Below are 26,694 nucleotides of genomic sequence, written 5' to 3' on the forward strand. Positions count from 1 at the left end.
CAGAAAGGATGGCAGACGTACCCCAAGCCGATTGTGTTTTTTTTGTTTGTTTATTTGCGTTGTTTGTAACTTATTTTTATACTTATTTTGTACATAATGCTGCCGCTACTGTCTCTTATGACCGAAAATAACTTTCTGTAACATCCTATGCTTCACGGAGTCGTGGCTGAACGATGACAACATCAACATATCCTGCCGATGTACCGGCAGGATAGAACAGTGGCATCTGGTAAGACAAGGGGCGACGGTCTATTTATTTTTGTAAACAACAGCTGGTACACAATATCTAAGGAAGTCTCGAGCTATTGCTCGCCAGAGGTAGAGTATCTCATGATAAGCTGTAGACCACACTACCTACTGTGGTGGAAAATCGTCTTACAAATATAACACTTACAAGAACTTGTGAATTCAATAAAGGCTTTTAATACAGAAATATCATAAGCCGTGCTGGTCCGCGGAACCACCCACAGACCCTAAGCACTGGCTCTGTTCTTATACACATACAGCATATGAGTCCACCCTATATGCAAATGAAGTTCCTTCCCTCAGTCCATCTGCCACCATTATCTTTTAGTTTAAGCTTCCTGCTTGTTCACGCCCAATAACGCCCATATCTGCTTTCAGTTAGGTTATAATGGTGGCAGGACCCCTTCATGTCCTAAAAATAATGTATGCCTTCGTACTTATGTTTAGCTTGGTGTGCTCTTTGGTATGTTTGCCCTTATTAGGATCAGCAGACTATGTGTCCTTCTAACATTAGTATGTCCAGCTGTCCTATGCACTTAAGTGTCGCCTTCTCCTCCTGTGGTCTGATGAACACATGTTTTTGCTCTATAGTATTATATCTGTCCCTATATGTGACAATAACTACCACACTACTGAGAGAGTTTTCATCTGTATTCTTTGTAGCTGTTTACATACCACCAGAGTCAGAGGCTAAGACTGCGTTGAATGAGCTGCATTCCGCCATAAGCAAACAAGAAAATGCTTACCCAGAGACGGCGCTCCTAGTAGCTGGGGACTTTAATGCAGGGAAACTTAAATTTGTTTTACCAAATTTCTATCAGCATGTTAAATGTGCAACCAGAGGGAAAATAACTTTGGACCACCTTTACTCTACACACAGAGACGCATACAAAGCTCTCCCTCTCCCTCCATTTGGCAAATCTGACCATAATTCTATCCTCCTGTTTCTAGCACCAGTGACTAGATCAATAAAAAAGTGGTCAGAGGAAGCAGATGCTAAGCTACAGGACTGTTTTGCTAGCACAGACTGGAATATGTTCCGCGATTTCTCCAATGGCATTGAGGAGTACACCACATCAGTCATTGGCTTCATCAATAAGTCAATTGATGACGTCGTCCCCACAGTGACTGTACGTACATACCCCAACAAAAGCCATGGATTACAGGCAGCATCCACACTGAGCTAAAGGCTAGAGCTGCCGCTTTCAAGGAGCGGGACTCTAACACGGAAGCTTGTAAGAAATCCCGCTATGCCCTCTGATGAACCATCAAACAGGCAAAGCGTCAATACAGGACTAAGATCGAATCGTACTACACCAGCTCTGACACTCGTCGGATGTGGCAGGGCTTGCAAACCATTACAGACTACAAAGGGAAGCACAGCCGGGAGCTACCCAGTGACACGAGCCTACCAGACAAGCTAAACCACTTCTATGCTCGCTTCGAGGCAAATAACACTGAAACATGCATGACAGCACCAACTGTTCCGGAAGAATGTGTGATCACTCTCTCCACAGCCGATGTGATCCTCAACACAGGGGCCCCTCAGGGGTGCGTGCTCAGTCCCCTCCTGTACTCCCTGTTCACTCATGACTGCACGGCCAGGCACGACTCCAACACCATCATTACATTTGCCGATGACACAACAGTGGTAGGCCTGATCACCGACAACGACGAGACAGCCTATAGGGAGGAGGTCAGAGACCTGGCCATGTGATGCCAGGACAACAACCTCTCCCTCAACGTGATCAAGACAAAGGAGATGATTGTGGACTACAGTAAAAAGAGGAACGAGCACGCCCCCATTCTCATCGACGGGGCTGCAGTTGAGCAGGTTGAGAGCTTCAAGTTCCTTGGTGTCCACATCACCAACAAACTAACATGGTCCAAGCACACCAAGACAGTCGTGAAGAGGGCACGACAAAACCTATTCCCCCTCAGGAGACTGAAAAGATTTGGCATGAGTCCTCAGATCCTCAAAAGGTTCTACAGCTGCACCCTCGAGAGCATCCTGACTGGTTAAATCATTGCCTGGTATGGCAACTGCTCGGCCTCTGACCGCAAGGCACTACAGAGGGTAGTGCGAACATCCCAGTACATCACTGGGGCCAAGCTTCCTGCCATCCAGGACCTCTATAAGAGGTGGTGTCAGAGGAAGGGCCTAAAAATTGTCAAAGACTCCAGCCACCCTAGTCATAGACTGTTCTCTCTGCTACCGCACGGCAAGCGGAACCGGAGCGCCAAGTCTACCTCAAATAACCGGTGCCCCCGCACATTGACTCTGTATCGGTACCCATCTGTATATAGTCTCACTATTGTTATTTCACTGCTGCTCTTTAATTACTTGTTACTTTTATCTCTTATTCTCATCTGTATTTTTGTTAAACTGCATTGTCAGTTAGGGGCTCATAAGTAAGTATTTCACTGTAAGGTCTACACCTGTTGTATTCGGCGCATGTGACGAATACAATTTGATTATATTTGATTTGAACCAATATGTCTTCAACATATTTTTTTTGGTCTACATTAGATTCATAGTAGAAGTAATTTGCATTTAGTAATGATTTCCTCCATAATGAACAGATCCCCTAATTAGTTAATATAATAGGCTTAATCTGAATCACTGCACATCTCATATTTCTTCAGATGAAAAATATTAATTCTACTTAAGCACATCAGTCTTTTCATCAGCAGAAAACCTTACATTCCAAATAGCACCCTATTCCCTTTATAGCGCACTACTTTTGACCAGGGCCCTATATAGGGAATAGGGTACCATTAGGGAGCTAGCCTCTCAGAAATTAGTATCACCCTGTAAATGGAGGGAGATGGAGGAGGCAGACCTGGTTGAGAGAGATGAAAGATTTCCCCCTCTCACTAATTAGACCCTAATTATTCATAGACTTTTGAATAATGTTACATCCGTGGAAATTAATGTAAGGGCGCTATCATGCCTTTAGCACTTCCTACATACAGTAGTATACCAAACATTAAGAACACCTTCCTAATATTGAGTTGCACCCCCTTTTGCCCTCAGAACAGACTCAATTCATCGGTGGATGGACTCTACAAGGTGTCGAAAGCGTTCCACAGGGATGCCGTTGTGTCAAGTTGGCTGGATGTCCTTTGGGTGGTGGACCATTATATATATTTTTATACTTTATTTTTTATTGAAGAACACATAAACAAAAAACGGTCTGGCAGGTACAGTATACATCATGCGTACAACAGTAACATCATCTTTGAATTAGAAACCCATTTTTCCCAGTATTCCTGGCCTCTCTCTTCATGTGTTCTTAAAGGTCATACGCTCCATATAGGGTATTTCTTTAACAATGTCTACCCATTGGGTCACGGGGTCTTTTTGTAGCCATTTCCTAGTGATAGCCTTTTTACTGGCTGCCAGTAGGACCTTCAAGAGATACTTTTCTCTATTGTGTAAGTTATCAGGTATTTCACCTAAATACAGAGAAATTAATGTTTGATGAATGCTTGTTCTATGTCAAAACCACTTCATTTTTTTCTTATTTCTCCACAGTAGGATTAAACAGCAGGGCAGGACCAAAATATATGAGTGTGATCCACCCTTGATAGCCCACATTCTCTCCAATAGTCTGTTTTGATTTCAGTTTAGGTGTTGTGAAGAAACGGATAACATCCTTCCAACAGAATTCTTTCCCATACCTCAAGTTAGTAGAGCTTAATTGAGTCGTAAATCAAATCAAATCAAACCTTGATATCCGTTTGTTCCATTCCTTAAACTGTTTAGGTGGGATTTGATTGGGCAGTGATTGGAACAAATACAGTCACCTTGGCAGGATGTTCATTTTGATTGTTTCGATCAAACTACTAAGATCCAAAGGAAGCGAATTCCACCTGTTCAGGTCATCATATATTTTTTTGTTGATGGGAACGTAATTCATGTCATAAAGTTTGGGTTTATCTTTTGGTAGGTTTACTTCAAGATATTTAATGGATGAAGAGGTCCACTGGAAGTTATACCTGCTCTTCAGTGCTTCCTGTGGGGTATGATTATATACTAGGGCTTGGGTCTTATGTACGTTAAGCACACACCCTGAATATCTTCCAGATGTTTGTAAAACATCCATCAATCTAGGTACACTTTAATCTGGGTCTTTAAGGAACAAGAGAACATCATCAGCATACATGCAAATCTTATGTCCACTGCCTCTTACTGTTACTCCCTCTAAATATGGGTCCTGTCTTATTGCCTGGGCTAATGGCTCGATGTACAAGGAGAAGAGCCTGGGTGAAAGATTACAGCCTTGTCTTGCCTCACATTCTAAAATTATAATTAGTGACAAATGTCCATTAATCTTTATTCTGGCAGTCGGACATGAATAGTGTTTTGGCACAGTGTATCACTTCTTTGTTGAAACCAAATCTATACATAACTTGGAATAGATAATCCCATCCCACTGAATCAAATGCTTTTTCTGCATCTAGACTGATTAATATAGCACTTGTCTGATTAATATAGCACTTATCTTCTCCTGACTGACGTGGTCCATGACATGTAATGTTCTCCTTATGTTGTCTGTCTATTCCGTATGAACCCAGTTTAATCCCCATCAATCAATTTTGGGATTATGTCCTCTATTCTTTTGGCTGTTAATGATGCATACAGTTTATAATCCATGTTAAAAATTGTGATAGGTCTATAGGAACTGCATTCCTGCTTATCTTTACCCTCTTTTGGAATTACAGATATTATGGCTTCTCTCCAGTGGTGGTAGATCCCCCTCCCGCAGAGTCCAGTTAAAACAGGCCTGAAGTAGAGGTGTTAGTTGTTCTCTGAAGGCTTTGAACCATTCTGAAGGGAAGCCATCAGAGCCTGGAGACTTGTTAACGTTTAGATTAGACATTGCATTATTCATTTCTTCAGTAGTTATTTCTGAAGGAAGTCAACAACAAAAAAATACTATTGTCTGTGCATCTACCTTCTCTGGTTGCTTGTACAGATTTGTATAGCATGATTCAAATGCATTCTGTATTTCATCCAAAAATTCTGTATTTCATATTTCACCCACAAATTGTATTATGTGCTTATTGTTTTCTGAGTCTGCATGCTAGAAATTGTGTTGCCTTTGAGCCTCATTGATAATATCATTGTTTGCGGAACCTGAGCTTTTTCTCAACTTCTTCACTATAAATCTGGCCAATTTCCTGTTTTACCTGTTGAATCTCTGGTAATATAAGAGGGTCTTTGTATTGACTATGAGATCGTTCTGAGCTTCCTAAAGTTTCCTGTAATTTCAGCAGTTTCTTTGCTTGAATCTTTTCTTGAGAGATGATGTGGATATGATCTTCGCTCTAATAACCGCCTTAGCTGCATCCCACAATATAGCAGGAGATACTTCCCTGTTATCATTATTCTCCAGATAGACGTTCAATTCTGTCTTTATTGATTCCTTGAATGCTGGATCATTCAGCTTGCTTGTATTAAGCCTCCATAGAGTATTTCTTGGTTTGCTATTAAGGTTAACTCCATTATGATCCTACATCTGCCCGATCCTACATCTTTAGACTTGTGCCTATCTGCTCTGTACATGAAAAAGTAAAAAGTATATTCCCTTCCTGACATATGGAAGTTGTGCAATACATCATTCCTGTAATATCCAATTGATATTTTTAGCAACCAGACTTATTTACCTATTTTGATTTGTGCTGTCCAATTTTGAGTTTGAAATCATGTTAAAATCCCCTCCACAGATAAGAGTGCCAGAGGTTTCCTTCCTAAAGAAGACGATGTCACTCCCCGGGGGCACGTATAATGTACATTCAATAATGTAACTTCCTTGCGATCCAGTTTACATTTAACAAGGATAAATCTACCCTCCTTGTCTTTTATTTATGACATAAACAAAACATTTACTGAATTTGGGATAAAAATTGCAACACCCCATCTACCCGTTTTATAAGAGAAAAAGCTATCCCTATAGCCCATTTTCTCGAGTTTCTCGTGTTCAGGATGGGATAAATGAGTTTCCTGTCAGAATAATATGTCAACTCTCTCCCGTTTCATCTTTGCTATTACCTTACTTCTCTTGATGGCACTCCCCAGTCTGTTAACAATGAGACTTATGACCTTAAATCCAGATGATGCATCAATATAAACCCCAAAACCTGTGTACCATAACAGCCTGCTTAACATGAACCTAAAAAAGAATGAAAAATCAAGAACAATAGAAAAGTAAACCAAAGTGGGAAGAGACTTTGCTATAAGGACTCCCATGTCAGAGGATTGTCCCTTGCCTCTGGAGTTTGAGGGAATGAACCTGACCGCTGGAAAGCCCCTTGCTCAAGTATCAAAATGCGTGATGCAGTCTGAAACAAAACCTGTTGGAACCAAATAAAAATGCCGCCTTTTTGTCGCCTAGACACATCGGATAATTACAAGAGCAAAGTAGAAGTGTACTGTAACAGAGGATAAATAATGGAACAGTAACAGTCTGGTCCATATCTTATATCCTAGAATAGCCTATATCAGCCATCAACCATATGCAGTCCATTCATTGAATCCTCCCCAAGATACAATATGTCCTTCTGTCACCTCGTTGTCAGTGTCATCAAATCAAATCAAATTTTATTAGTCACATGCGCCGAATACAACAGTGAAATACTTACTTACAAGCCCCTAACCAACAATGCAGTTTAAAAAATACGAATAAGAATAAGAAATAAAAGTAACAAGTAATTAAAGAGCAGCAGTAAAATAACAATAGCGAGACTATATACAGGGTGTACCAGTACAGAGTCAATGTGCGGGGGCACCGGTTAGTCGAGGTAATTGAGGTAATATGTACATGTAGGTAGAGTTATTAAAGTGACTATGCATAGATAATAACAGAGAGTAGCAGCGGTGTAAAAGAGGGGGGGCAATGAAAATAATCTGGATAGCCATTGGATTAGATGTTGAAGCTAACTAAAGCTAACTCTCTCTCCTCTGCTCTCATCCTTCTAGACCTATCGGCTGCCTTTGATACTGTGAACCATCAGATCCTCCTCTCCACCCTCTCCGAGCTGGGCATCTCCGGCGCGGCCCACGCTTGGATTGCGTCCTACCTGACAGGTCGCTCCTACCAGGTGGCGTGGCGAGAATCTGTCTCCGCACCACGTGCTCTCACCACTGGTGTCCCCCAGGGCTCTGTTCTAGGCCCTCTCCTATTCTCGCTATACACCAAGTCACTTGGCTCTGTCATATCCTCACATGGTCTCTCCTATCATTGCTATGCAGACGACACACAATTAATCTTCTCCTTTCCCCCCTCTGATAACCAGGTGGCGAATCGCATCTCTGCATGTCTGGCAGACATATCAGTGTGGATGACGGATCACCACCTCAAGCTGAACCTCGGCAAGACGGAGCTGCTCTTCCTCCCGGGGAAGGACTGCCCGTTCCATGATCTCGCCATCACGGTTGACAACTCCATTGTGTCCTCCTCCCAGAGTGCTAAGAACCTTGGCGTGATCCTGGACAACACCCTGTCGTTCTCAACTCACATCAAGGCGGTGACCCGTTCCTGTAGGTTCATGCTCTACAACATTCGCAGAGTACGACCCTGCCTCACACAGGAAGCAGCGCAGGTCCTAATCCAGGCACTTGTCATCTCCCGTCTGGACTACTGCAACTCGTTGTTGGCTGGGCTCCCTGCCTGTGCTATTAAACCCCTACAACTCATCCAGAACGCCGCAGCCCGTCTGGTGTTCAACCTTCCCAAGTTCTCTCACGTCACCCCGCTCCTCCGCTCTCTCCACTGGCTTCCAGTTGAAGCTCGCATCCGCTACAAGACCATGGTGCTTGCCTACGGAGCTGTGAGGGGAACGGCACCTCCGTACCTTCAGGCTCTGATCAGGCCCTACACCCAAACAAGGGCACTGCGTTCATCCACCTCTGGCCTGCTCGCCTCCCTACCTCTGAGGAAGTACAGTTCCCGCTCAGCCCAGTCAAAACTGTTCGCTGCTCTGGCACCCCAATGGTGGAACAAACTCCCTCACGACGCCAGGTCAGCGGAGTCAATCACCACCTTCCGGAGACACCTGAAACCCCACCTCTTTAAGGAATACCTAGGATAGGATAAAGTAATCCTTCTAACCCCCCCCTCCCCCTTAAAAGAGTTAGATGCACTATTGTAAAGTGGCTGTTCCACTGGATATCATAAGGTGAATGCACCAATTTGTAAGTCGCTCTGGATAAGAGCGTCTGCTAAATGACTTAAATGTAAATGTATGTTCAGGAGTTTTATGGCTTGGGGTAGAAGCTGTTTAGAAGCCTCTTGGACCTACACTTGGCATTCCGGTACCACTTGCCGTGCGGTAGCAGAGAGAACAGTCTATGACTAGGGTGGCTGGAGACTTTGACAATTTCTAGGGCTTTCCTCTGACACCGCCTGGTATTGAGGTCCTGGATGGCAGGAAGCTTAGCCCCAGTGATGTACTGGATCGTACGCACTACTCTCTGTAGTGCCTTGCGGTCGGAGGCCGAGCAGTTGCCATACCAGGCAGTGAGGCAACCAGTCAGGATGTTCTCGATGGTGCAGCTGTACAACCTTTTGAGGATCTGAGGACCCATGGCAAATCTTTTCAGTCTCCTGAGGGGGAATAGGTTTTGTCGTGCCCTCTTCACGACTGTCTTGGTGTGCTTGGACCATGTTAGTTTGTTGGTGATGTGGACACCAAGGAAGCTCTCAACCTGCTCCACTACAGCCCCTTCGATGAGAATGGGGGCGTGCTCGGTCCTCCTTTTCCTGTAGTCCACAATCATCTCCTTTGTCTTGATCACGTTGAGGGAGAGGTTGTTGTCCTGGCACCACACGGCCAGGATAACATTAGCTAATAGATCTGTTAATAACGTGACCATACGTAATGTGTCCATGTAGGCCACATACTTTAGGGTTCTCACCCTTACAAAGCAGTGGGGGAAAATATGGGAGCTGTTTTACCTCTTGCAATGTCAACCATAACGGTCCAATAAGTCTAACATCTCGCTGTGACTATTAAGTCCGTAAAATTCGATTAGTTAGTTTCTATCTTTGTTGGAAATGCCTGAGTCTCTCTCGAATGTGAACGTCCTCTCGCCAAGGTGACTTCCCTCTTTCTCCGCGACTCTGCCCGCCGACCACGAGTCTTTCAGCCAATGAAGACGCCTGTCTCCTGATGGTATACTCCACTGGGACGCCCCTCGACTTCAGGTCTTCAGCAGCCTGCAAGCTATTATGAAACCGGGTTGTTATCCAGAAATACTCACATCTTTGCCGGGAATGTTGTTTGGAAACGAATCTCTTTCTCTTTTAGTACCTTCTTAATAGGGGAGTATTCCTTCCTTATTTTCAGCATCTCTCCCGCATAGTCATGATCAAAGAACACTTGTTGGCTTTGGAAGTTAACAGGCTTTTTCCAGGCTGCACGGAGGACTTTCTCTTTGACTAAGAATTGTAGGAAGTGCACAACTATGGATCTTGGTAGGTCACCACTGAGGGGTTTTGAGGCCAGAGCTCGGTGTGCTCTCTCGATTCCCAAGTCAGTTTCGTCTTCAAGTATTTATTTGAATACACCCTCCACGAATTTGGGCATTGAGTATTTTTCTGTTCCCTCGACCACAGAATAAAGTTTCATGTTAATACGACGTGAAACACCTTCGAGTTCTGTCACTTTTGCCTGTAGTGCGTGCTGGCTTTTCAAAGACTGTACAAGCGCGTCCTTTATCGCAGTGTTCTATGTATCCGTTACCCCAATGTGCTGTTCTGCATCCCCCATTCTTGTAGATATGCGGTGAAGTTCTTCTTTGTTTCCTTCAAGTTTCTGGTTAATGTCCTTCTCGAACTCATGTAGTTATTTTCGTACATCTTTTCGGATTTCCTTTCGAAAGTGGAATTCCTCCTTTATCACCTCACGGAAAGAGGGATATTTTGCTGCTGCTAGCTCATTTGTGCTAGCATTAGCCATCTCTGTTTCGTCGACAATTTTAGTTTCTTCTACCTTGTTACGGACTATCGTTGTAGCTCCACAACCTTTTCCTGCTTCCCCCTTTTCTATTGTAGCATAAGTTACTATAATACTATAATAGAGTAAATACTTGAATTTATGGGGGAAATACCCAACCGATGTGCAGTACGAAAAATCCGGCAGCCATTTCCTAAATTGCGTCACCGAAAGTCTGTGGTGGCCCATTCTTGATACACACGGGAAACTGTTGAGCGTGAAAAACTCAGAAGTGTTGCAGTTCTTGACACAAATTGGTGCACCTGGCACCTCCTACCATACCTGTTGAAAGGCACTTCAAACTTTTGTCTCGCCCATTCACGCTCTGATGGCCCACATACACAATCCTTTTCTTAATTGTCTCAATGCTTAAAAATCCTTCTTTAACCTGTCTCCTTCCCTTCATCTACACTGATTGAAGTGGATTTAACAGGTGACATTAATAAGAGATCCTAGCTTTCACCTGGATTCACCTGGTCAGTCTGTCATGGAAAGAGCATAATGTTTTGTATACTCAGTGTACATACTCACCTGGTTAGCAGCCAGTATGTGTCAATCCTCACATTTTGCTTGGCATGACAAGGAGTGGCAAGGAGTGGCATGATGGCAGAAACAGATTGGTATCCAGGCCACATACATACCCTTCAGCTCCACAAAGTTGTTGAGCAGCCACTGGTAAGCGGTCACACAGTCGTGGTGGTCGTTGAGGGTGAAGAGGTTGGATGGGACGGTCCCGGTGTATCTACGGCGGGGCTGGGCTGGGAGCTGGCTTTTGGGTGGAAGAAGACTGCCATCCACACCAGTGGGACAGGGAACCTAGCAGGGACAAACCCAGCAATCCTCACAGCAATCATTCAGGTTTTAGAACATCAATACAGAATCATGTGATTATGAAATGATGACTATTGTGACAAAATAAAATAAATGACACTATAGAAATTGTGCTTTAATTTCCCCCAACACTATGACATAAAACATATTATACATATACTACTACTAATTATAATGTTATATGCAGGATGTCCCTCCAACCTGGTACTGCTGGCCTGTACAGAGGATGAGATGATCATAAGGCACTTTCCTGCCCCCAGACACCAGTACATGCTTGGCTGCCCTGTCGATGCCCACCATCTTGCCTGTCACCACGTTGATCCAGGAGCGTAGAGACATCTGGGCATGGTCCCTGTCGCTGGAGCTATGACTGTGGGCAGCGGACAGGGGCACAAAGGTAAACATTTTTGTATCCTAGCGTATTATGGAGCCCGTTGAAAGACATCCTCGAACGCGAAAGATTAAATAATGCACAAGCATTAATGAGTTTTCAATTGACGACTACAGTCCACCACGTAGGACAAATGACAACAAGAGAAGCTGCAGGTGTCTCACCTCGTGGACAAGAATCTCATCTTTTCATTGGTGTAGTAGCCTGGGAAGCCATGCGTGGAGATCAGAGTCATGTTATTGAACCTCAGGTGTGGGCTGGAGAAGGAAAGGAACATACTGTTTACTGGGAAGATAACCCTGACTCATGAGTGCAGCTACTGTGCAGTGCATAATAGGAGCACACGTATTTTCTCAGAAATGATGACCTCATCCTACCTAAACACAGATGCTCTTGACCTGATGATCAAAACACTGTATTTCGCCAATAATTATCTTTCAGCGTTCCTGTTCCATTTTCTAGTAGTGGGGAAAATCTAATACCTAACATATAGTACATGGGTTCCAGGAAGAATAGAGGACATCACAGAGAAATGAGCACAGGCTCTCTCTGTCTGCAGTGTTCTGTTATTCTCTAAGAGCTGAGTGAGGGGGCGCAGATGCAGCTGAATGGTTCCATCTAATACCCCTATTGCATTTCATCTACATCGGTATGCATTAAAAATCCTTTATTTTCTAAACCTCATAGTAAAATCCCTTCCTTTTGTTTTGTCTGGTTTTGTCCCCAGTCTGTAGTGTTCCTCTTATGCGTTTACTATCAGGAGTGTAAAAGGTCTCTTGTGATGTAAATGTCCTCCTTTGTTCTGTGCCAAATGGACATTATCCCTATTGGTGATACAACAGAGAAAGCCTCAATGGTGTTGTGTGAAAAGGAGATGTACACTGAGCTGAGCCATGTCATGTCAAGCTTTAGATCGCCTGCAAGTCTGCTGCCTCTCTCTGGGAGGGAAAGTGATTGATTTTGGCTAATGAATGCACTGCCTCTAAGTCACAAATGTGTGTAGGAAGTGAACAAATACCTTTTACGGCAACACAAACTTGTTCTTTCAACACACAATAGTTATTACAACCCTTTAATGTTGATAGATTTTAACACTTGGCTTGCTGTATAGAGAAACTAACTAAACTACAGTCTTTGTTAAAAACGGCAGCCTAATCCAGTGTGTTTTCTGGTGAACAGAGAATAATCAGAGCTCATTTTAATCCAAATTTCCGTGTTAATCTGAGCCAGAAGGTGGGTTTAACGCCCAGCACTGAGGCATTAAGGCCTCTTATTGCGTTCTGGACGTGACCTCCTGGCTTTCTGTCTGTCTGTTATCAGGCGCTGACAGACAACCGCTGTGACCCCGATGCTCCACTCCCCCCACCCCACTGACCACCAGGCAGAGAGGCCGAGCCACCCCACCAGCTCTTTATCTGTCTGCCCTGCTCCCCCTGATCTGACCCTGTCCCACTGAGGAGTGGAGGAGTGGGGGTGGGCTGGATGGAGGAGGATGGAAAGCTGGAGGCCAGCCGTTTGAGTTGGCCTGATAAGGGGGCCCAGCAGGGCCCAAGCTGACCCATCACTCAGCCGGCCCACTGCTAGCACCGCCTCACCATTAGTTTAGTGGACACTAACTGCCTCATTAGTCAAGTCATTAGTGACAGCAAACACAGATCGCTGCAGAAGATCCCTGACAGGAGAACAGTGGAGTGTCTAATTAAAGGGCCAGCTCCGGGCCCTCCTGAATGTCAGCCCCAGGCAGCTGTGTGCCCATCGCCCCGCCGCCCCTGCCTGCCAACCCCCTCACTGAGTTATGCACGCTCCCTCCCTCCGCGCTGCTTTCACATCCACACACAATGACCCGGTTGCTTGGCAGTTATCGGCTGGCGGCGAATGAGCAGAACCTAGACGCCATATTGTTTGGAGGAACAGTTCATCTCAAAGACGGAATGAATACAAACATTTTAGCAGCGCCACCTCTTTCTAGCCAACCAAAAGTCTGGCGACATTTCCAGATATTGGATGCCTGGAATAAAAGGCGAATTCAGGAGAAAAGTCATTCTGAAAGTGAATGCTGTTGACATACACTTTAGACAAGTGTTTTTACTCATGGTCAAGGAGGGTTGTCGTGTTTGCAGGCTTTCATCCAAGCCTACAGATATAATGACTCATTCATCAAATCAACTAAACATCAAGACTTAAGCAAGAATCTGCACACCGCATGTGTAGATAGTCATAAATAAGCTTTCTTAACCTATGCAAAACATACTGTAATAACAAAAGGTGTGGTATTGGTGTTTGTTTGAAGGTAACCATGAATTCAGGCCAATACTAAGCTGGCTGTAAGATTGCCTTGGTGGGAGAAGGGATGGTTATGCATTCACACATGTTGCTCTGGGTGGGTATACTCATATTTCTACTAATCACCGCTGCTAAAGCTGCACACACTGGTGCTCTAATACCTACCAGTCACTCCCACTAATTACAATCATCTAGAGGAGGATGTCATTGAGCTTCCTCTAATACACACAATTCTAAATGCAATTTATGAATGCCATGTATACAATTTCTCATTACCAGAAAGCAAGCACCTCCAGAAATGCTAAGCCAGTGTCTGATGCCCCCACTACCACGATCCTGGCATTGATGGTGACTTTTGGTTCCATGGTTAGTTTTCGGTTGATGTGGTTGAGAGCATACGAGACCTGAGGAGAAGAGAGAGACAGCGTGTGTAAAAGTCACAGATTCATCCATTTGATTACTTCAGAAGAGTTCTCCAGCAATCTAACCAATATACAGTACCTGTCACGCCTGCTCCCGCTCCCCCTCTTTGGCTCTCAAGGGCACCAGGCTGCCCATCATTATGCACACCTGTCACCAGCATTACGCGCATCAGCGCTTCATTGGACTCACCTGGACTCCTTCACTTTGTTGATTGCTCCCTCTATATCTGTCTGTTCCTCAGTTTGTTCCCCGGGTCAGCATTAATGTAATTTTGTTTCCCATCCAGACACTGTCCGTGGTTTGTTTCTTGTCCGTTAGTCATTAAAGAACACTCCCTGTACTTGCTTCTCGTCTCCCAGCGTCTGTCCTCGCAGTACCAGTCAAAAGTTTTGGACACACCTACTCATTCAAAGGTTTTTCTTTATTTTGACTATTTTCTACATTGTAGAATAATAGTGAAGACATCATAACTATGAAATAACACATGTAGTAACCAAAAAAGTGTTAAAGAAATCAAAATATATTTTATATTTCAGATTAAGTAGCCACCCTTTGCCTTGATGACAGCTTTGCACACTCTTCATGAGGTAGTCACCTGGAATGCATTTCAATTAACAGGTGTGCTTTGTTAAAAGTTAATTTGTGAAATTTCTTTCCTTCTTAATGCATTTGAGTCAATCAGTTGTGTTGTGACAAGGTAGGGGTGGTATGCAGAAAATAGCCCTATTTGGTAAAAGACCAAGTCCATATTATGGCAAGAACAGTTTAAATAAGCAACAAGAAACAACAGTCCATCATTACTTTAAGACATGAAGGTCAGTCAATGCGGAAAATTTGAAGAACTTTGAACGTTTCTTCAAGTGCAGTCGCAAAAACCCTCAAGTGCTTTGATGAAACTGGTGAGGACCGCCACAGGAAAGGAAGACCCAGAGTTACCTCTGCTGCAGAGGATAAGTTCATTAGAGTTACGAGCCTCAGAAATTGCAGCCCAAATAAATGCTTAATTGAGTTCAAGTAACAGACACATCTCAACATCAACTGTCCCTAGGATGGGTGCGTCACTTGAGTGAGTTGAGTCGCTGACGTGGTCTTCCTGTCTGGGTTGGCGCCCCCCTTGGGTTGTGACGTGGCGGAGATCTTTGTGGGCTATACTCGGCCTTGTCTCAGGATGGTAAGTTGGTGGTTGAAGCTTTCCCTCTAGTGGTGTGGGGGCTGTGCTTTGGCAAAGTGGGTGGGGTTATATCCTGCCTGTTTGGCCCTGTCCGGGGGTATCATCAGATGGGGCTACAGTGTCTCCTGACCCCTCCTGTCTCAGCCTCCAGTATTGATGCTGCAGTAGTTTATGTGTCGGGGGGCTAGGGTCAGTCTGTTATATCTGGAGTATTTCTCCTGTTTTATCCAGTGTCCTGTGTGAATTTAAGTATGCTCTCTCTAATTCTCTCAGCCCTAGGACCATGCCTCAGGACTACCTGGCATGATGACTCCTTGCTGTCCCCAGTCCACCTGGCCATGCTGCTGCTCCAGTTTCAACTGTTCTGCCTGCGGCTATGGAACCCTGACCTGTTCACCGGACGTGCTACCTGTCCCAGACCTGCTGTTTTCAAGTCTCTTGAGACAGCAGGAGCGGTAGAGATACTCTCAATGATCGGCTATGAAAAGCAACTGACATTTACTCCTGAGGAGCTGACTTGTTGCGCCCTCGACAACTACTGTGATTCTTATTATTTGACCATGCTGGTCATTTATGAACATTTGAACATCTTGGCCATGTTCTGTTATAATCTCCACCCGGCACAGCCAGAAGAGGACTGGCCACCCCTCATAGCCTGGTTCCTCTCTAGGTTTCTTCCAAGGTTTTGGCCTTTCTAGGGAGTTTTTCCTAGCCACCGTGCTTCTACACCGGCAATGCTTGCTGTTTGGGGTTTAGGCTGGGTTTCTGTACAGCACTTTGATATATCAACTGATGTAAGAAGGGCTATATAAATACATTTGATTTGATTTGTTCAGAGGAGACTGTGTGAATCAGGCCTTCGTGGTCGAATTGCTGCAAAGAAACCACTACTAAAGGACACCAATAATAAGAAGAGACTTGCTTGGGCCAAGAAACACGAGCAATGGACATTAGACCGGTGGAAATCTGTCCTTTGGTCTGATGAGTCCAAATGTGAGATTTTTGGTTAAAACCGTCATGTCTTTGAGAGACGCAGAGTAGGTGAATGGATGATCTCCGCATGTTTGGTTCCCTCCATGAAGCATGGAGGAGGAGGTGTGGGGGTGCTTTGCTGCACTTAACTAGCATGGCTACCACTGCATTCTGCAGCGATATGCCATCCCATCTGGTTCTCTCTTAGCGGGACTATCATTTGTTTTTCAACAGGACAATGACCCAACACACCTCCAGGCTGTGTAAGTGCTATTTGACCAAGAAGGAGAGTGATGGAGTGCTGCATCAGATGACTTGGCCTCCACAATCACCCGACCTCAACCCAATTGAGATGGTTTGGGATGAGTTGGACCGCAGAGCGAAGGAATAGCAGCCAACAAGTGCTCAGCATATGTGGGAACTCCAGGTGAAGCTGATTGAGAGAATGCCAAGAGTGTGAAAAGCTGTCATCAAGGCAATAGGCGGCTACTTTGAAGAATCTAAAACATAAAATATATTTTGATTTATTTAACACTTTTTTGGTTACTACATGTGTTATTTCATAGTTTTGATGTCTTCACTTTATTCTGCAATGTAGAATATAGTAAAACTAAAGAAAAACCTTTGAATGAGTAGGTGTGTCCAAACTTTTGACTGGTACTGTAGATGACAAACATAATTATTGCGTTCCTAAAAGGTGTATTAATGTGCACACCATTTTCCCATTTGGGTTTATTTGAATGACAATGGCCTAAAACCCAGAGACTGGCATTTATCAGAGCACTTAACTACAGAAAAGAGAGTACCAGTTTTCAGAAAAAAAATCGTAATATTATTTTAGCAGCATTTATACAAAAAATATGGAAATGTCTTAAAGTTTGATGTTCCACTGGAAATGCTGAGTGAAATGTAATAAGTGCCAATGCTCCTACTTAAATACTAACTATTTTATTATGAGTACTGGCCCTATTGAAAATAAATGTCCAAATGTCAGAGCATTCAATGCAAGGTATAGAGTCAGAATGAACGCAGAGAACATTGTGTTATCCACAGAATTTTCTATCTCCTCACCAATAATCAAACTGTGATTTTAGTGTGCTAATTGGTCCTAGAGCACTCATAATTAGTTACATTGGTTCCCTGTTGGATTGAAAATGGCAGCACACCTCCAAAGGAAGGGGAAACCTGCAGTTGGAATTAACCTTCAAGTAATATTTATGCTATTCTCAGTAGTGCCTGCTCTGTTCTTAAAAGAACACATATAAGTTCAAACTCTGACTTCATGTGAAAATGACCAAATGTAATCAAACCTATGTAATTAAAGTGCAAGAACATTCTCCGTTCAGTTAATTACATCTTTATTCTGCTTTGTAACGAACCCCCTAAATAATAATCACCTGAAATACTCCAGCTAACCAAACAACACGATGCAGGTCTGATTCATGCTCTGTCTGGTGCAGGTAGGTATAGGCTAGTGTGGGCAAGTGCAGCTGTCCTTATTCCCTATCCTTGTGGAAATGGTGCCTAACCTTTTCTCTAACATAATGGCCGGGTGCTGTGACCATGGCACTGGGTAATACGATCTGGTATTGACAGAGAGGGAACAGGTGCTTTAAATCTGATTAATACATCTGTGCTGGACACCAGGCTTAGATTACGAGGCTGAGGCTGTGTCACAAATGGCACCAAATGGGATCTGGTCAAAAGTAATGCACTATATAGGGAATAGGGTGCTATTTTGGACATACACTAAGAGACAAAGCTGTGAGGCATCGCTCTGCTATCCTCTTATCTACATGGCAGCCTGGATATGATGGTTGCCGTGTTACTAAATGGAGGTTTTAAATTGGATGGCCTGGAACGGGCGAATGCAGGTGTATCTGTTAATACACTGAGGGAGAGGGGAGTGCCACGCGGTGCATGTGACACATATAGGAACATGTACTCTCAGATTGATTCTATGATCTAAGATTAAAAAGCATGAATAACTGTGCTTATATCGTATGGTTCAGAAAATGCAGTGTGCTATAGCTCTATTGATATTATTAATTTTATAAATAAAATATTAAAGCTGCAATATGTAACATTTTGGGTGACCCGACCAAATTCACATAGACATGTCAATTATAGATCTGTCATTCTCATTGAAAGCAAGTCTAAGAAGCGGTAGATCTGTTCTATGAGCGCTATTTCTATGCTTCCTGTTCTTAAATTTTGTTTTGCGTCTTTTACTTTCGTTTTTGTACATCAGCATTATTTTGGTTATGGAAAAGATATTTCACAACATTTAGATGGTACAATGATTCTCTACACTATACTTGCTTGTTTTATCACATAAACTGAAATTAGGCTATCATAATTTTAGCAACCAGGAAATGGTGGAGTGATTTCTGCATAGTGCATCTAAGAATATATGCTGTGATTAGTGACAATCATATGGTGAAAGTATTACCTAATAAAGTTCTGATTTAGTATAATATTACATTTGCTGCATATCCAAAATAAGTGTTTGATTAAGTCTGAAATGCCTTCCTTTCCTTGTCTCCTTTCCTCCCATCACCCACATCAGTGATCATGGAGGAAGAGGACACAAGGAGACGAAGCTAGTTACAACTATTGAGACGCAGACCAGGTGCGGCAGACAGTGGCTTATGACTGACTGTGTGGTAAGTGGACTGTGCTCCTTTACCTGTTAAACAGCAGAGGCAAACATTCCTAACCATCTGTCAGAGCAACCATCTGCTGCCCTCATCTATACTAATACAAGCACTTTAAAAATAGCCTGAGGAGTTGGGTGTGGAAAGACTAATAAAGAAAAGTTGTGCATATACAATACCACTGAAAAAGCTCTACAACTAATTATAAGCAATGTTCAAGACTGCAATGCTATTTGTCCATGGAGTGCCTTACCCTTGATGGAATAATTACCTTTCACATAAAATGATTTTCCAATTGTATCCATCACAATATTTTACTGTTTGAAACAAATATCTATGTTATCTACACTCCATGCTAAGCGGGGAATCCGTCCACTTTAAAGCAGCACCCTCTTGTGGGCATGTAAATTACATACGAAAGATATTTCTCTTCTTTTTCATATCATCTCTCTGCCTCTCATTCTGTTAACCTGGAGACAGTGGGTACTTGCCCAACCTCATTCCCAGGCATGTTAAACAACCAACCAGCCTGTTCATCAGCTGCTGCTGTGCCCACCTGGTCCTTAGTGATCTGCTTGGATGGCGCGTTGATGCCCAGCTCCTCCAGAGGGTAGACAATCTGGCGTCGCGGGTGCACCGGAACCATGCAGTTAAGAACAGAGGTCAGGTAATGGGCACATGAGTTCTGAGGGGAGCGGAAAAGGGGCAAGGGTCAGGGGAGGTGATACCTATCAGCTATACCATTGATGGAGGCAAAGGAAGGGGTGACTAACAGGTGCAAAATATTCCCTATATAGGGCACTACTTTTGACCAGGGCCCATAAGAGCTCTGTAGGGGATGCCATTTGGGATGCAGACATAACTAGCTCTGATGAAGAGGTTGTTTGATACGATTTACACGACCATCAACATGCTCCTGAATAGAAACCACTTCTACTGAATATAACTTCCACTGCCTCGGTCATGGCTGGCCAACCCTATGCTCCAGCATCCACTGCCCAAATAATGATTCCCTCTCCCATTAGATTTTCCATAATTCCATTATTCTATTTACACCTCACCATCTGGTGCATGTTTGTAAAAGTTAATTAGCAGAGGGGAAGGAGGAGGATGAGGACAAGGAGAAGGCCTCTACACAGTGAGGAAATGTATTCTAACAGTCCAGAGAGGTGGACCTGGTAGTCCTATATCAGCACCTGCTTCTCCTACCCCAGAGAGAGTTGGTGAAGAGTGGCTGGACAAGGACTGAGGAACACTGCACTTATGAATATCTGGTACTGAACACAATGTGCACGCACACAGGAACACATGCACACACACACACACACACACACAGTGGAACGGGCAAGGTGAGAAGTCAATATGAGCTTTACAGTCTGTTTCTCTCACCTTCTGGTTGTGGTAGGAGGGGTAGATTGGGTAGTAGAGGCAGGATTTGTGTGCCAGCCGCAGGACCTCCTTTAGGAAGTGTTTGGCGTAGTGCTGGAAGATGGGGTTGAGGGCAAAGTGACACAGCTGGCCGTGCTCCTCATAGCGGTGGTGGCTGAAGTAGATGAAGTTCTCAATGTTGTAGTTGGCTCGGATGTAATCTATATCCTGAGAGAGAGAGAGAGAGAGAGAGAGAGAGAGAGAGAGAGAGAGAGAGAGAGAGAGAGAGAGAGAGAGAGAGAGAGAGAGAGAGAGAGAGAGAGAGAGAGAGAGAGAGAGAGAGAGAGAGAGAGAGAGAGAGAGAGAGAGAGATTAAGTAGTACTAAATCTATGAAAGCAAAATACCATTGAAGTCTGTAAACAAGAAAACTACCTCCTCATTTCTGATGATTACAATCCCAACTAGTTGGTTCTGAACTTGGGCTACAAATGCCTGCAAGGGTGTTCCATCCTGGAAGACAGACACAGAGAAAGAGAGATGAGATATTACACTTGAGGATTACATATAAATATGAATCCATTTTCATATCCAAAGTAATTATCTGTGTTGGAGCTCTGTCATAGTCATGCTTGACTGCTGGGGTGTGAATCACCACTGGAAATATGGTTTACATGGTAATTAGTTACCTCCTTGCAAAAACCATCAATCAATCAGTGATACTCCAAGTCTTCCAACATAATAATTTGAATCACTCTGGAACAGTTTTTGTGTAATTGATTGATAAACTGAAACTAGCTATATAAGAACAAGATAAATGGAACTAGTGGTTGTACTATTCCTTGTCCTATTGGCAGTAGTATGTCCTGTGTGTGTCTGTGACTGACCATGTCTCTATGGGCCTGGTAGAACTTGTCCAGGTCCTCCAGCAGGCTCTCATGCAGGCTGAGTCTCTTCACCATGTCACAGACTGCAGGCCTGTCTGCAGACACTGCCAGACTCACCACAAATGTCCTGAGGAGACAACAAGACCATGATTGACATTACACAAGCAACTTCCATTGTATATACACATCCAGGGATTTCTCACCCCAAAAACATCTCTCTTCAAATATCCAATAACATCCATCTCAATGTAATCTTTGTAAGATAAATAAGGAGATGCATTCATGCTAAACCCTTAGATGTACGTCAATGGCTAAAACTACTGAAATGTTCTGTTGGGGACTATACTAATACCCACTTGAGCAGGCCAGAGCGGTGGAAGATGTAGAGCTCCTGCGGCAGGCTGCTGGTGTGGTGTGGTACTACCCTGAGGAAGCTCTGGAGGAGGGGGAACTCAGGGGCCAGCTTGGGCACAGAGATGATGCAGAAATCACGGTCCTGTGGAAGAAACAAGGAGATTGGCTTTATGCTTATCACATGCAGTAACCTCAGTTTCAAAGAGCCTCCACAATGTGGAAATCAATGAGTATGTCAATCAAAAATGGTTAAGTAATAAGATTTGTTAGCGGGTACTTACAGGGAAAAGTTTAAATATATTGGGCAGGAAGTCCACCGATCTGTAGGAGGAGATGAATGAGGGAAGTTAAGTGAAACTGTGTCTCTGCCAACGCTCTAATCAGAGCCAACATGGAAATCACAGCAGTGGAACAACTGGCCAAGCAATCTGGCCAAGCAACCCGCACATCTCAGTACTTCTCTCCTTCAAGTTGCTGTCACTTTATGCACCATACTCATTAATTACATGCTCATTCTCGGTGGGGAGTAACTGGCTTCCATATTGCAGAACAGCTGGGCAGTAAGGCGATAGAGAGAGAGACGCAGCGGGAGCCAGCTAACAATCACACAGCTAAAGACAGATACATACTGGAGGGCTGCCATGACTAGTGAAAGGTTGTTTCCACACATTCATCAAGTGGTGAAATTGGAGAAAGCAAAACTACATTTGATCACCTTCAATTAATGGGAATGTATTTCCTCTTTATTTATCCAAAACAGAATTATTTTTTCAAATGGGTTAGTTAAACTCTCATCCAAACAAAACCAGTATAATTACTAGGTAATTACTTAATCAATTAATGACTTAGTAATCAAATTATTTTTTTATACCTTTTATTGGTCCTAGAGTAATGAAATGTTCAGAGTACATTGAGGGGACTTACTGCTTTCAATAAATACATACAAATATTGGCAAATATTGAGTTACGAGGTTTTCATCAGACAGCAATGTTATGCTTGTGACTTTGTCCTGAACTTACCTCATTTCAAAATTCTTGTAGATGACAAATAATTGAATACAGAATGCATTGGGTGTTACTGAGACTCTTGGTTCCAGAGTCACTTCTGAACCCTGAGGCTCTGCTGCACAAGCCTGGCTGTCCCCTGGCTGCAATGACAGCAATACAGTGTTAATATATCAATAGGAGATGAATGAGAGCCCATAGCTGGTGGACATGAAGGAAATACCATAAGGAAATCATAATTGGTTTACCTCTGATACTTCACTGGGTATTTCTGTAACGCCACCTTGATCAAAATCCTTTGTCTGGTCCACGTCCTGTGATGATACCTCGCAATTCATTTAATCAAACCAATATGTCACATTTTGCCTAACAATTGCATCTGTTATAGCCTTACAGTATTGTTGATTTTGGACACATGGGTCCTTCTGGGTCAGATTCATCTCATACTGCACCTCTCCAGTGCTATCCTGTGGGCTGATGGTGTTGGTGTCCCCTGGAGTCCCCTCTCCCTCTGGCTCAGGGGCAGTCTCAGTCAGGTCCTCTGGACTGGGCTTATACAGACCGTTGAATGGCCCAAGCTCAAAGCACTCGTTGAGCAGCTTCAAGTTGATGTCACCACTCACACTTATGAAACCCACAGCAGTTCCCTCATTCTGTGAAGACAGAACACAGACAGACACAGTCATTTTACTGTAAAGCCATTTGTAATTAAATAAAGTGTATCAACACTAGTAATATACATGTGCATACTATCAAACTTGACCAATTACAGTATTTCATTCTAGGCTATAACTTTAAAAAAAGTACACAATAAGTAAATAATTGGCAATGCTGTTAAAAAAATTGAGTGCTGAATAGTACAACCCTCTTGGGAAGTGTTGTGCTGTTTGTTCTCTGAATGGAGAACACATCCAGGCAAAAAACCCAAAATGCTACAGATGTCTGGACACAATATGTTCAGTGAGAGCCTGTCTTGGCAGTGTCAACTCTCATCTACCATATGCTGCCATGAACACGTGTCAGCTTGAGTTGCAGGGAGGGGAGGAAAGATCTGTCATCTTCTAAGTCCTGGGGGAATTCACCCTAGCAGGATTTCTGTGAACCAGGCAAAAGCATCTGCACCGTTGCTATTACATTTTAAATGGACTGAACTCTCTGACAGTGGATCAGAGATTACTGATGCCAATGATAAAACAAACAGACAGATAACATCAGAAAGAACAAAATGGCTGACTTGATCCAAAGCTTAATAATCAGAAGGGCTAACGTTTTTTCCTTTCCCGTGGTTTTGGCTGAAGTTGGAATGTATTAAGGAGAAATAAATATATTCTCATGACAACAAAGAAATAAAACTGTAAACATAGCTGACCTCACAAACAGCTGCATGATTTTCGTCGTCCTGAGCCTCAATGAGTTCAGCCAGAAAGTAAGTCCCATAGGATCCTGTGAGGGCCTTTGTCTGCTCCGCAAAGATGTGTGTGAGGTCATCATGATCCTCCACCCTGTAACAGAAGCGTCAATCACTTGATGAAAGCCATGAGCAACCCAAGGATCATCACTCACTAAAATTAGAATAGAAATACATGTGAACGTATTGAAATAACAGCCTGGTCTCATAGACTAGACGTAACATAGTAAATGTAAATCCGGGATTCTGAAATTAGTATGATATGTTAAAATTGGTATGGTTACATAAGATGGTTACTTAAGGCAAAAACAAAAGTAGGGTGGTTGGTCGGGGTGGATGGGTGGGCGTATTACGCCCCCAAATGTTGTTCGAATCTCATCATGGACACCTTTTGCATTTGAGCTAATTAGCAACTTTTGAACTACTTACTACCTTTTAACTACTTAGAATGTTGGCTAACCCTTCCCTTAACCCTTTTAGCTAACCCTGCCCCTGGCCCTTGTATCGCTTCCGTAACTACAGACGGTGGGAGACGGGAAGCAAGTACAGGGTGGCAATCAATGACGTGATAGAGTCCAGGTGAGTCCAATGAAGCGCTGGTGTGCATAACGATGGTGACAGGTGTGCGTAATGATGAGCAGCCTGGCGACCCCTAACCTTAACCCTGTTAGCTAACCCTTCTGCTAACCCTAACCTTAACCATTTAACCTATCTCCTAAACTTAACCCTAACCTTAACCCACTAGCTAACGTTAGCCAGCTAGACACCTAGCTACAATTCGTAACATATCATACATTTATAAAATTCATAACATATTGTACATTTTGCAAATTCGTAACTAATAATACGAATTGTAATTTCTAACTTATCTTACGAAATTGGTGATGGACATCCAGAAATTAATACATACAATACGAAACCTAACATATACTAAATTGAGTTTCTTCGGTTTTACGTACAGAATAATATGATATGCTCTGAGACCAGGTTGGAATTAAACAATGAATTCCTTAATTCCAAAAAGTAATTTATCATACTGTGAACGGCAAAATCAAATTTGAGAGTATAAAGCAAAAGTGCTATGGTACAGAACGCAGGTGTGTTAAAATGACTATGAGGACCTGGCTCGGCGGACATGCAGCCTTGGGCAATAGTTGTGTCTGTGGCACACAAATGCTGAACACTGGGGCCCTGGATCCTTCTGACTCTTCATGGGCTCAAAGATCGTTACCAGTGCACGCTCTGAAAACACACAGTGGGAGTGGGCATACTGTGAATCCTTCACAATCATATATTTTTGAATACATGATGAAGAAAGTTAACTAATACGATTACACATGTTGTAATACATATTCTATAAAAAAGGACTACACACTTACCTAGACATCGACTAGTTGGGGTGACCAAGCAGATGTATTGCAGCTCTGTGATAGCATTGAACACAGTTCTGTAAGAAGATGTTTACTTTTCTTATTGCACAATCCATCACCCTGTCAAGAACCTACAGTGCATGCAATATCACATCATGAGAATCTAATTTCTCATGCTGAAATTTTATGGAATGGCTGTGGAATCAAATTGGAAAAGCATATGTGGTATAGGAATGGCAGACTGCTGTATCACTAGTTGCCACAAACAGGATTCAAACCTAGTCTTATTATATTATGGAAAAGTTGAACATGTTATATTTTTGAGCCTACGTTATGAAAGGGGTTGTTATATGATTATGAGCAATGCCATGCCATCACTCATTAGTGCTGCTCACTTTGACACTCTGCTTTTTGCTGATTGCATACATAGAAAACATTGATAATCTCCTTACCACGGGTGGCTGGTGGCACCTTAATTTGGGAGGACAGGCTCATAGTAATGGTTGGAATGGAATAAATTGAATGGTATCAAACACATCAAACACATGGTTTCCATGTTTGATACCATTCCATTCACTCCATTCCAGACATTATAGTGAGCCATCCTACCCTCACCAGCCTCCTGTGCTTCCTACCTTACAATCTCTTTGGCACTCCCGATGGAGAAGATCGGCTGTGCCACGAAGAGGTGCAGGAAAAGTGTGTTCAGAGGCTGTCGTGACGAGAAAATACGGTTAAACCCAGAGAAGAGGAAAGAAAACAAGAACAAATCTCTCTAGTTGATACAAACCGTGTATTTTTCAGCACTGTAATTGTCATGCAGGAATGGTTCCCAACAAGCTTGATCCACAATGTCTCCAATGGGGTGATCAGAGAAGGCAGCATGGGCCAAGACCTCATTCTTCGCATTGCTCAGGGTCACTGCCAGATTGGCCTTCTCTCTGAGGATACCAACATACAGACAGTGAAGCCAGGATAAATGATTGTGGTCCATCTAAAATGGATTGACGCTTGCATGTTCATGCATTCTGACATGTAACAAAAAATATTTTTCCACCTTGAGTGTGAATATCTGTTTCATGCATTTGGCTGACATGATTAAGGCTATGCATACTCACAGTAGATGAATGACATTTACTCTTCCAAATACTGCTACTGTGGCAGGACTGATCAGGCTATTGATCGCATGTGCATCCGATGACTCTGTTCTCCTCACAGTCACAGTCTCAACTTTGCCACCCGAGGAAGTTATGGTCCTCATCTTTCTCTGATTATGGAAGAGAAAAGCAAATGAGAAGCAAATAAACGTAAATGGCTTTCCAATACAA

General features: G+C 43.2%; 1 protein-coding gene across 1 annotated transcript in view; it reads right to left on the reverse strand.

The window, feature by feature from the left end:
• cfap61 (cilia and flagella associated protein 61) overlaps nucleotides 1–26,694 on the reverse strand; it is a 51,817-nt gene that overhangs the window by 24,734 nt on the left and 389 nt on the right. Inside the window, exons 2-20 of the mRNA XM_071369723.1 lie at nucleotides 26,485–26,633; nucleotides 26,157–26,307; nucleotides 26,002–26,078; nucleotides 25,376–25,443; nucleotides 25,118–25,238; nucleotides 23,958–24,090; nucleotides 23,041–23,241; nucleotides 22,837–22,902; nucleotides 22,604–22,731; nucleotides 21,865–21,904; nucleotides 21,586–21,725; nucleotides 21,230–21,356; nucleotides 20,778–20,855; nucleotides 20,366–20,572; nucleotides 19,533–19,661; nucleotides 14,030–14,157; nucleotides 11,635–11,727; nucleotides 11,281–11,449; nucleotides 10,890–11,064 (exon numbers count right to left, since the gene is read on the reverse strand). Coding sequence (XP_071225824.1) covers nucleotides 10,890–11,064; nucleotides 11,281–11,449; nucleotides 11,635–11,727; nucleotides 14,030–14,157; nucleotides 19,533–19,661; nucleotides 20,366–20,572; nucleotides 20,778–20,855; nucleotides 21,230–21,356; nucleotides 21,586–21,725; nucleotides 21,865–21,904; nucleotides 22,604–22,731; nucleotides 22,837–22,902; nucleotides 23,041–23,241; nucleotides 23,958–24,090; nucleotides 25,118–25,238; nucleotides 25,376–25,443; nucleotides 26,002–26,078; nucleotides 26,157–26,307; nucleotides 26,485–26,627 — 2,374 coding nt within the window. The 5' untranslated portion in view covers nucleotides 26,628–26,633. The remainder of the gene's footprint in view (nucleotides 1–10,889; nucleotides 11,065–11,280; nucleotides 11,450–11,634; nucleotides 11,728–14,029; nucleotides 14,158–19,532; nucleotides 19,662–20,365; nucleotides 20,573–20,777; nucleotides 20,856–21,229; nucleotides 21,357–21,585; nucleotides 21,726–21,864; nucleotides 21,905–22,603; nucleotides 22,732–22,836; nucleotides 22,903–23,040; nucleotides 23,242–23,957; nucleotides 24,091–25,117; nucleotides 25,239–25,375; nucleotides 25,444–26,001; nucleotides 26,079–26,156; nucleotides 26,308–26,484; nucleotides 26,634–26,694) is intronic.

This window comes from Salvelinus alpinus, chromosome 27, assembly GCF_045679555.1.
Source record: "Salvelinus alpinus chromosome 27, SLU_Salpinus.1, whole genome shotgun sequence".
Lineage (NCBI taxonomy): Eukaryota > Metazoa > Chordata > Actinopteri > Salmoniformes > Salmonidae > Salvelinus > Salvelinus alpinus.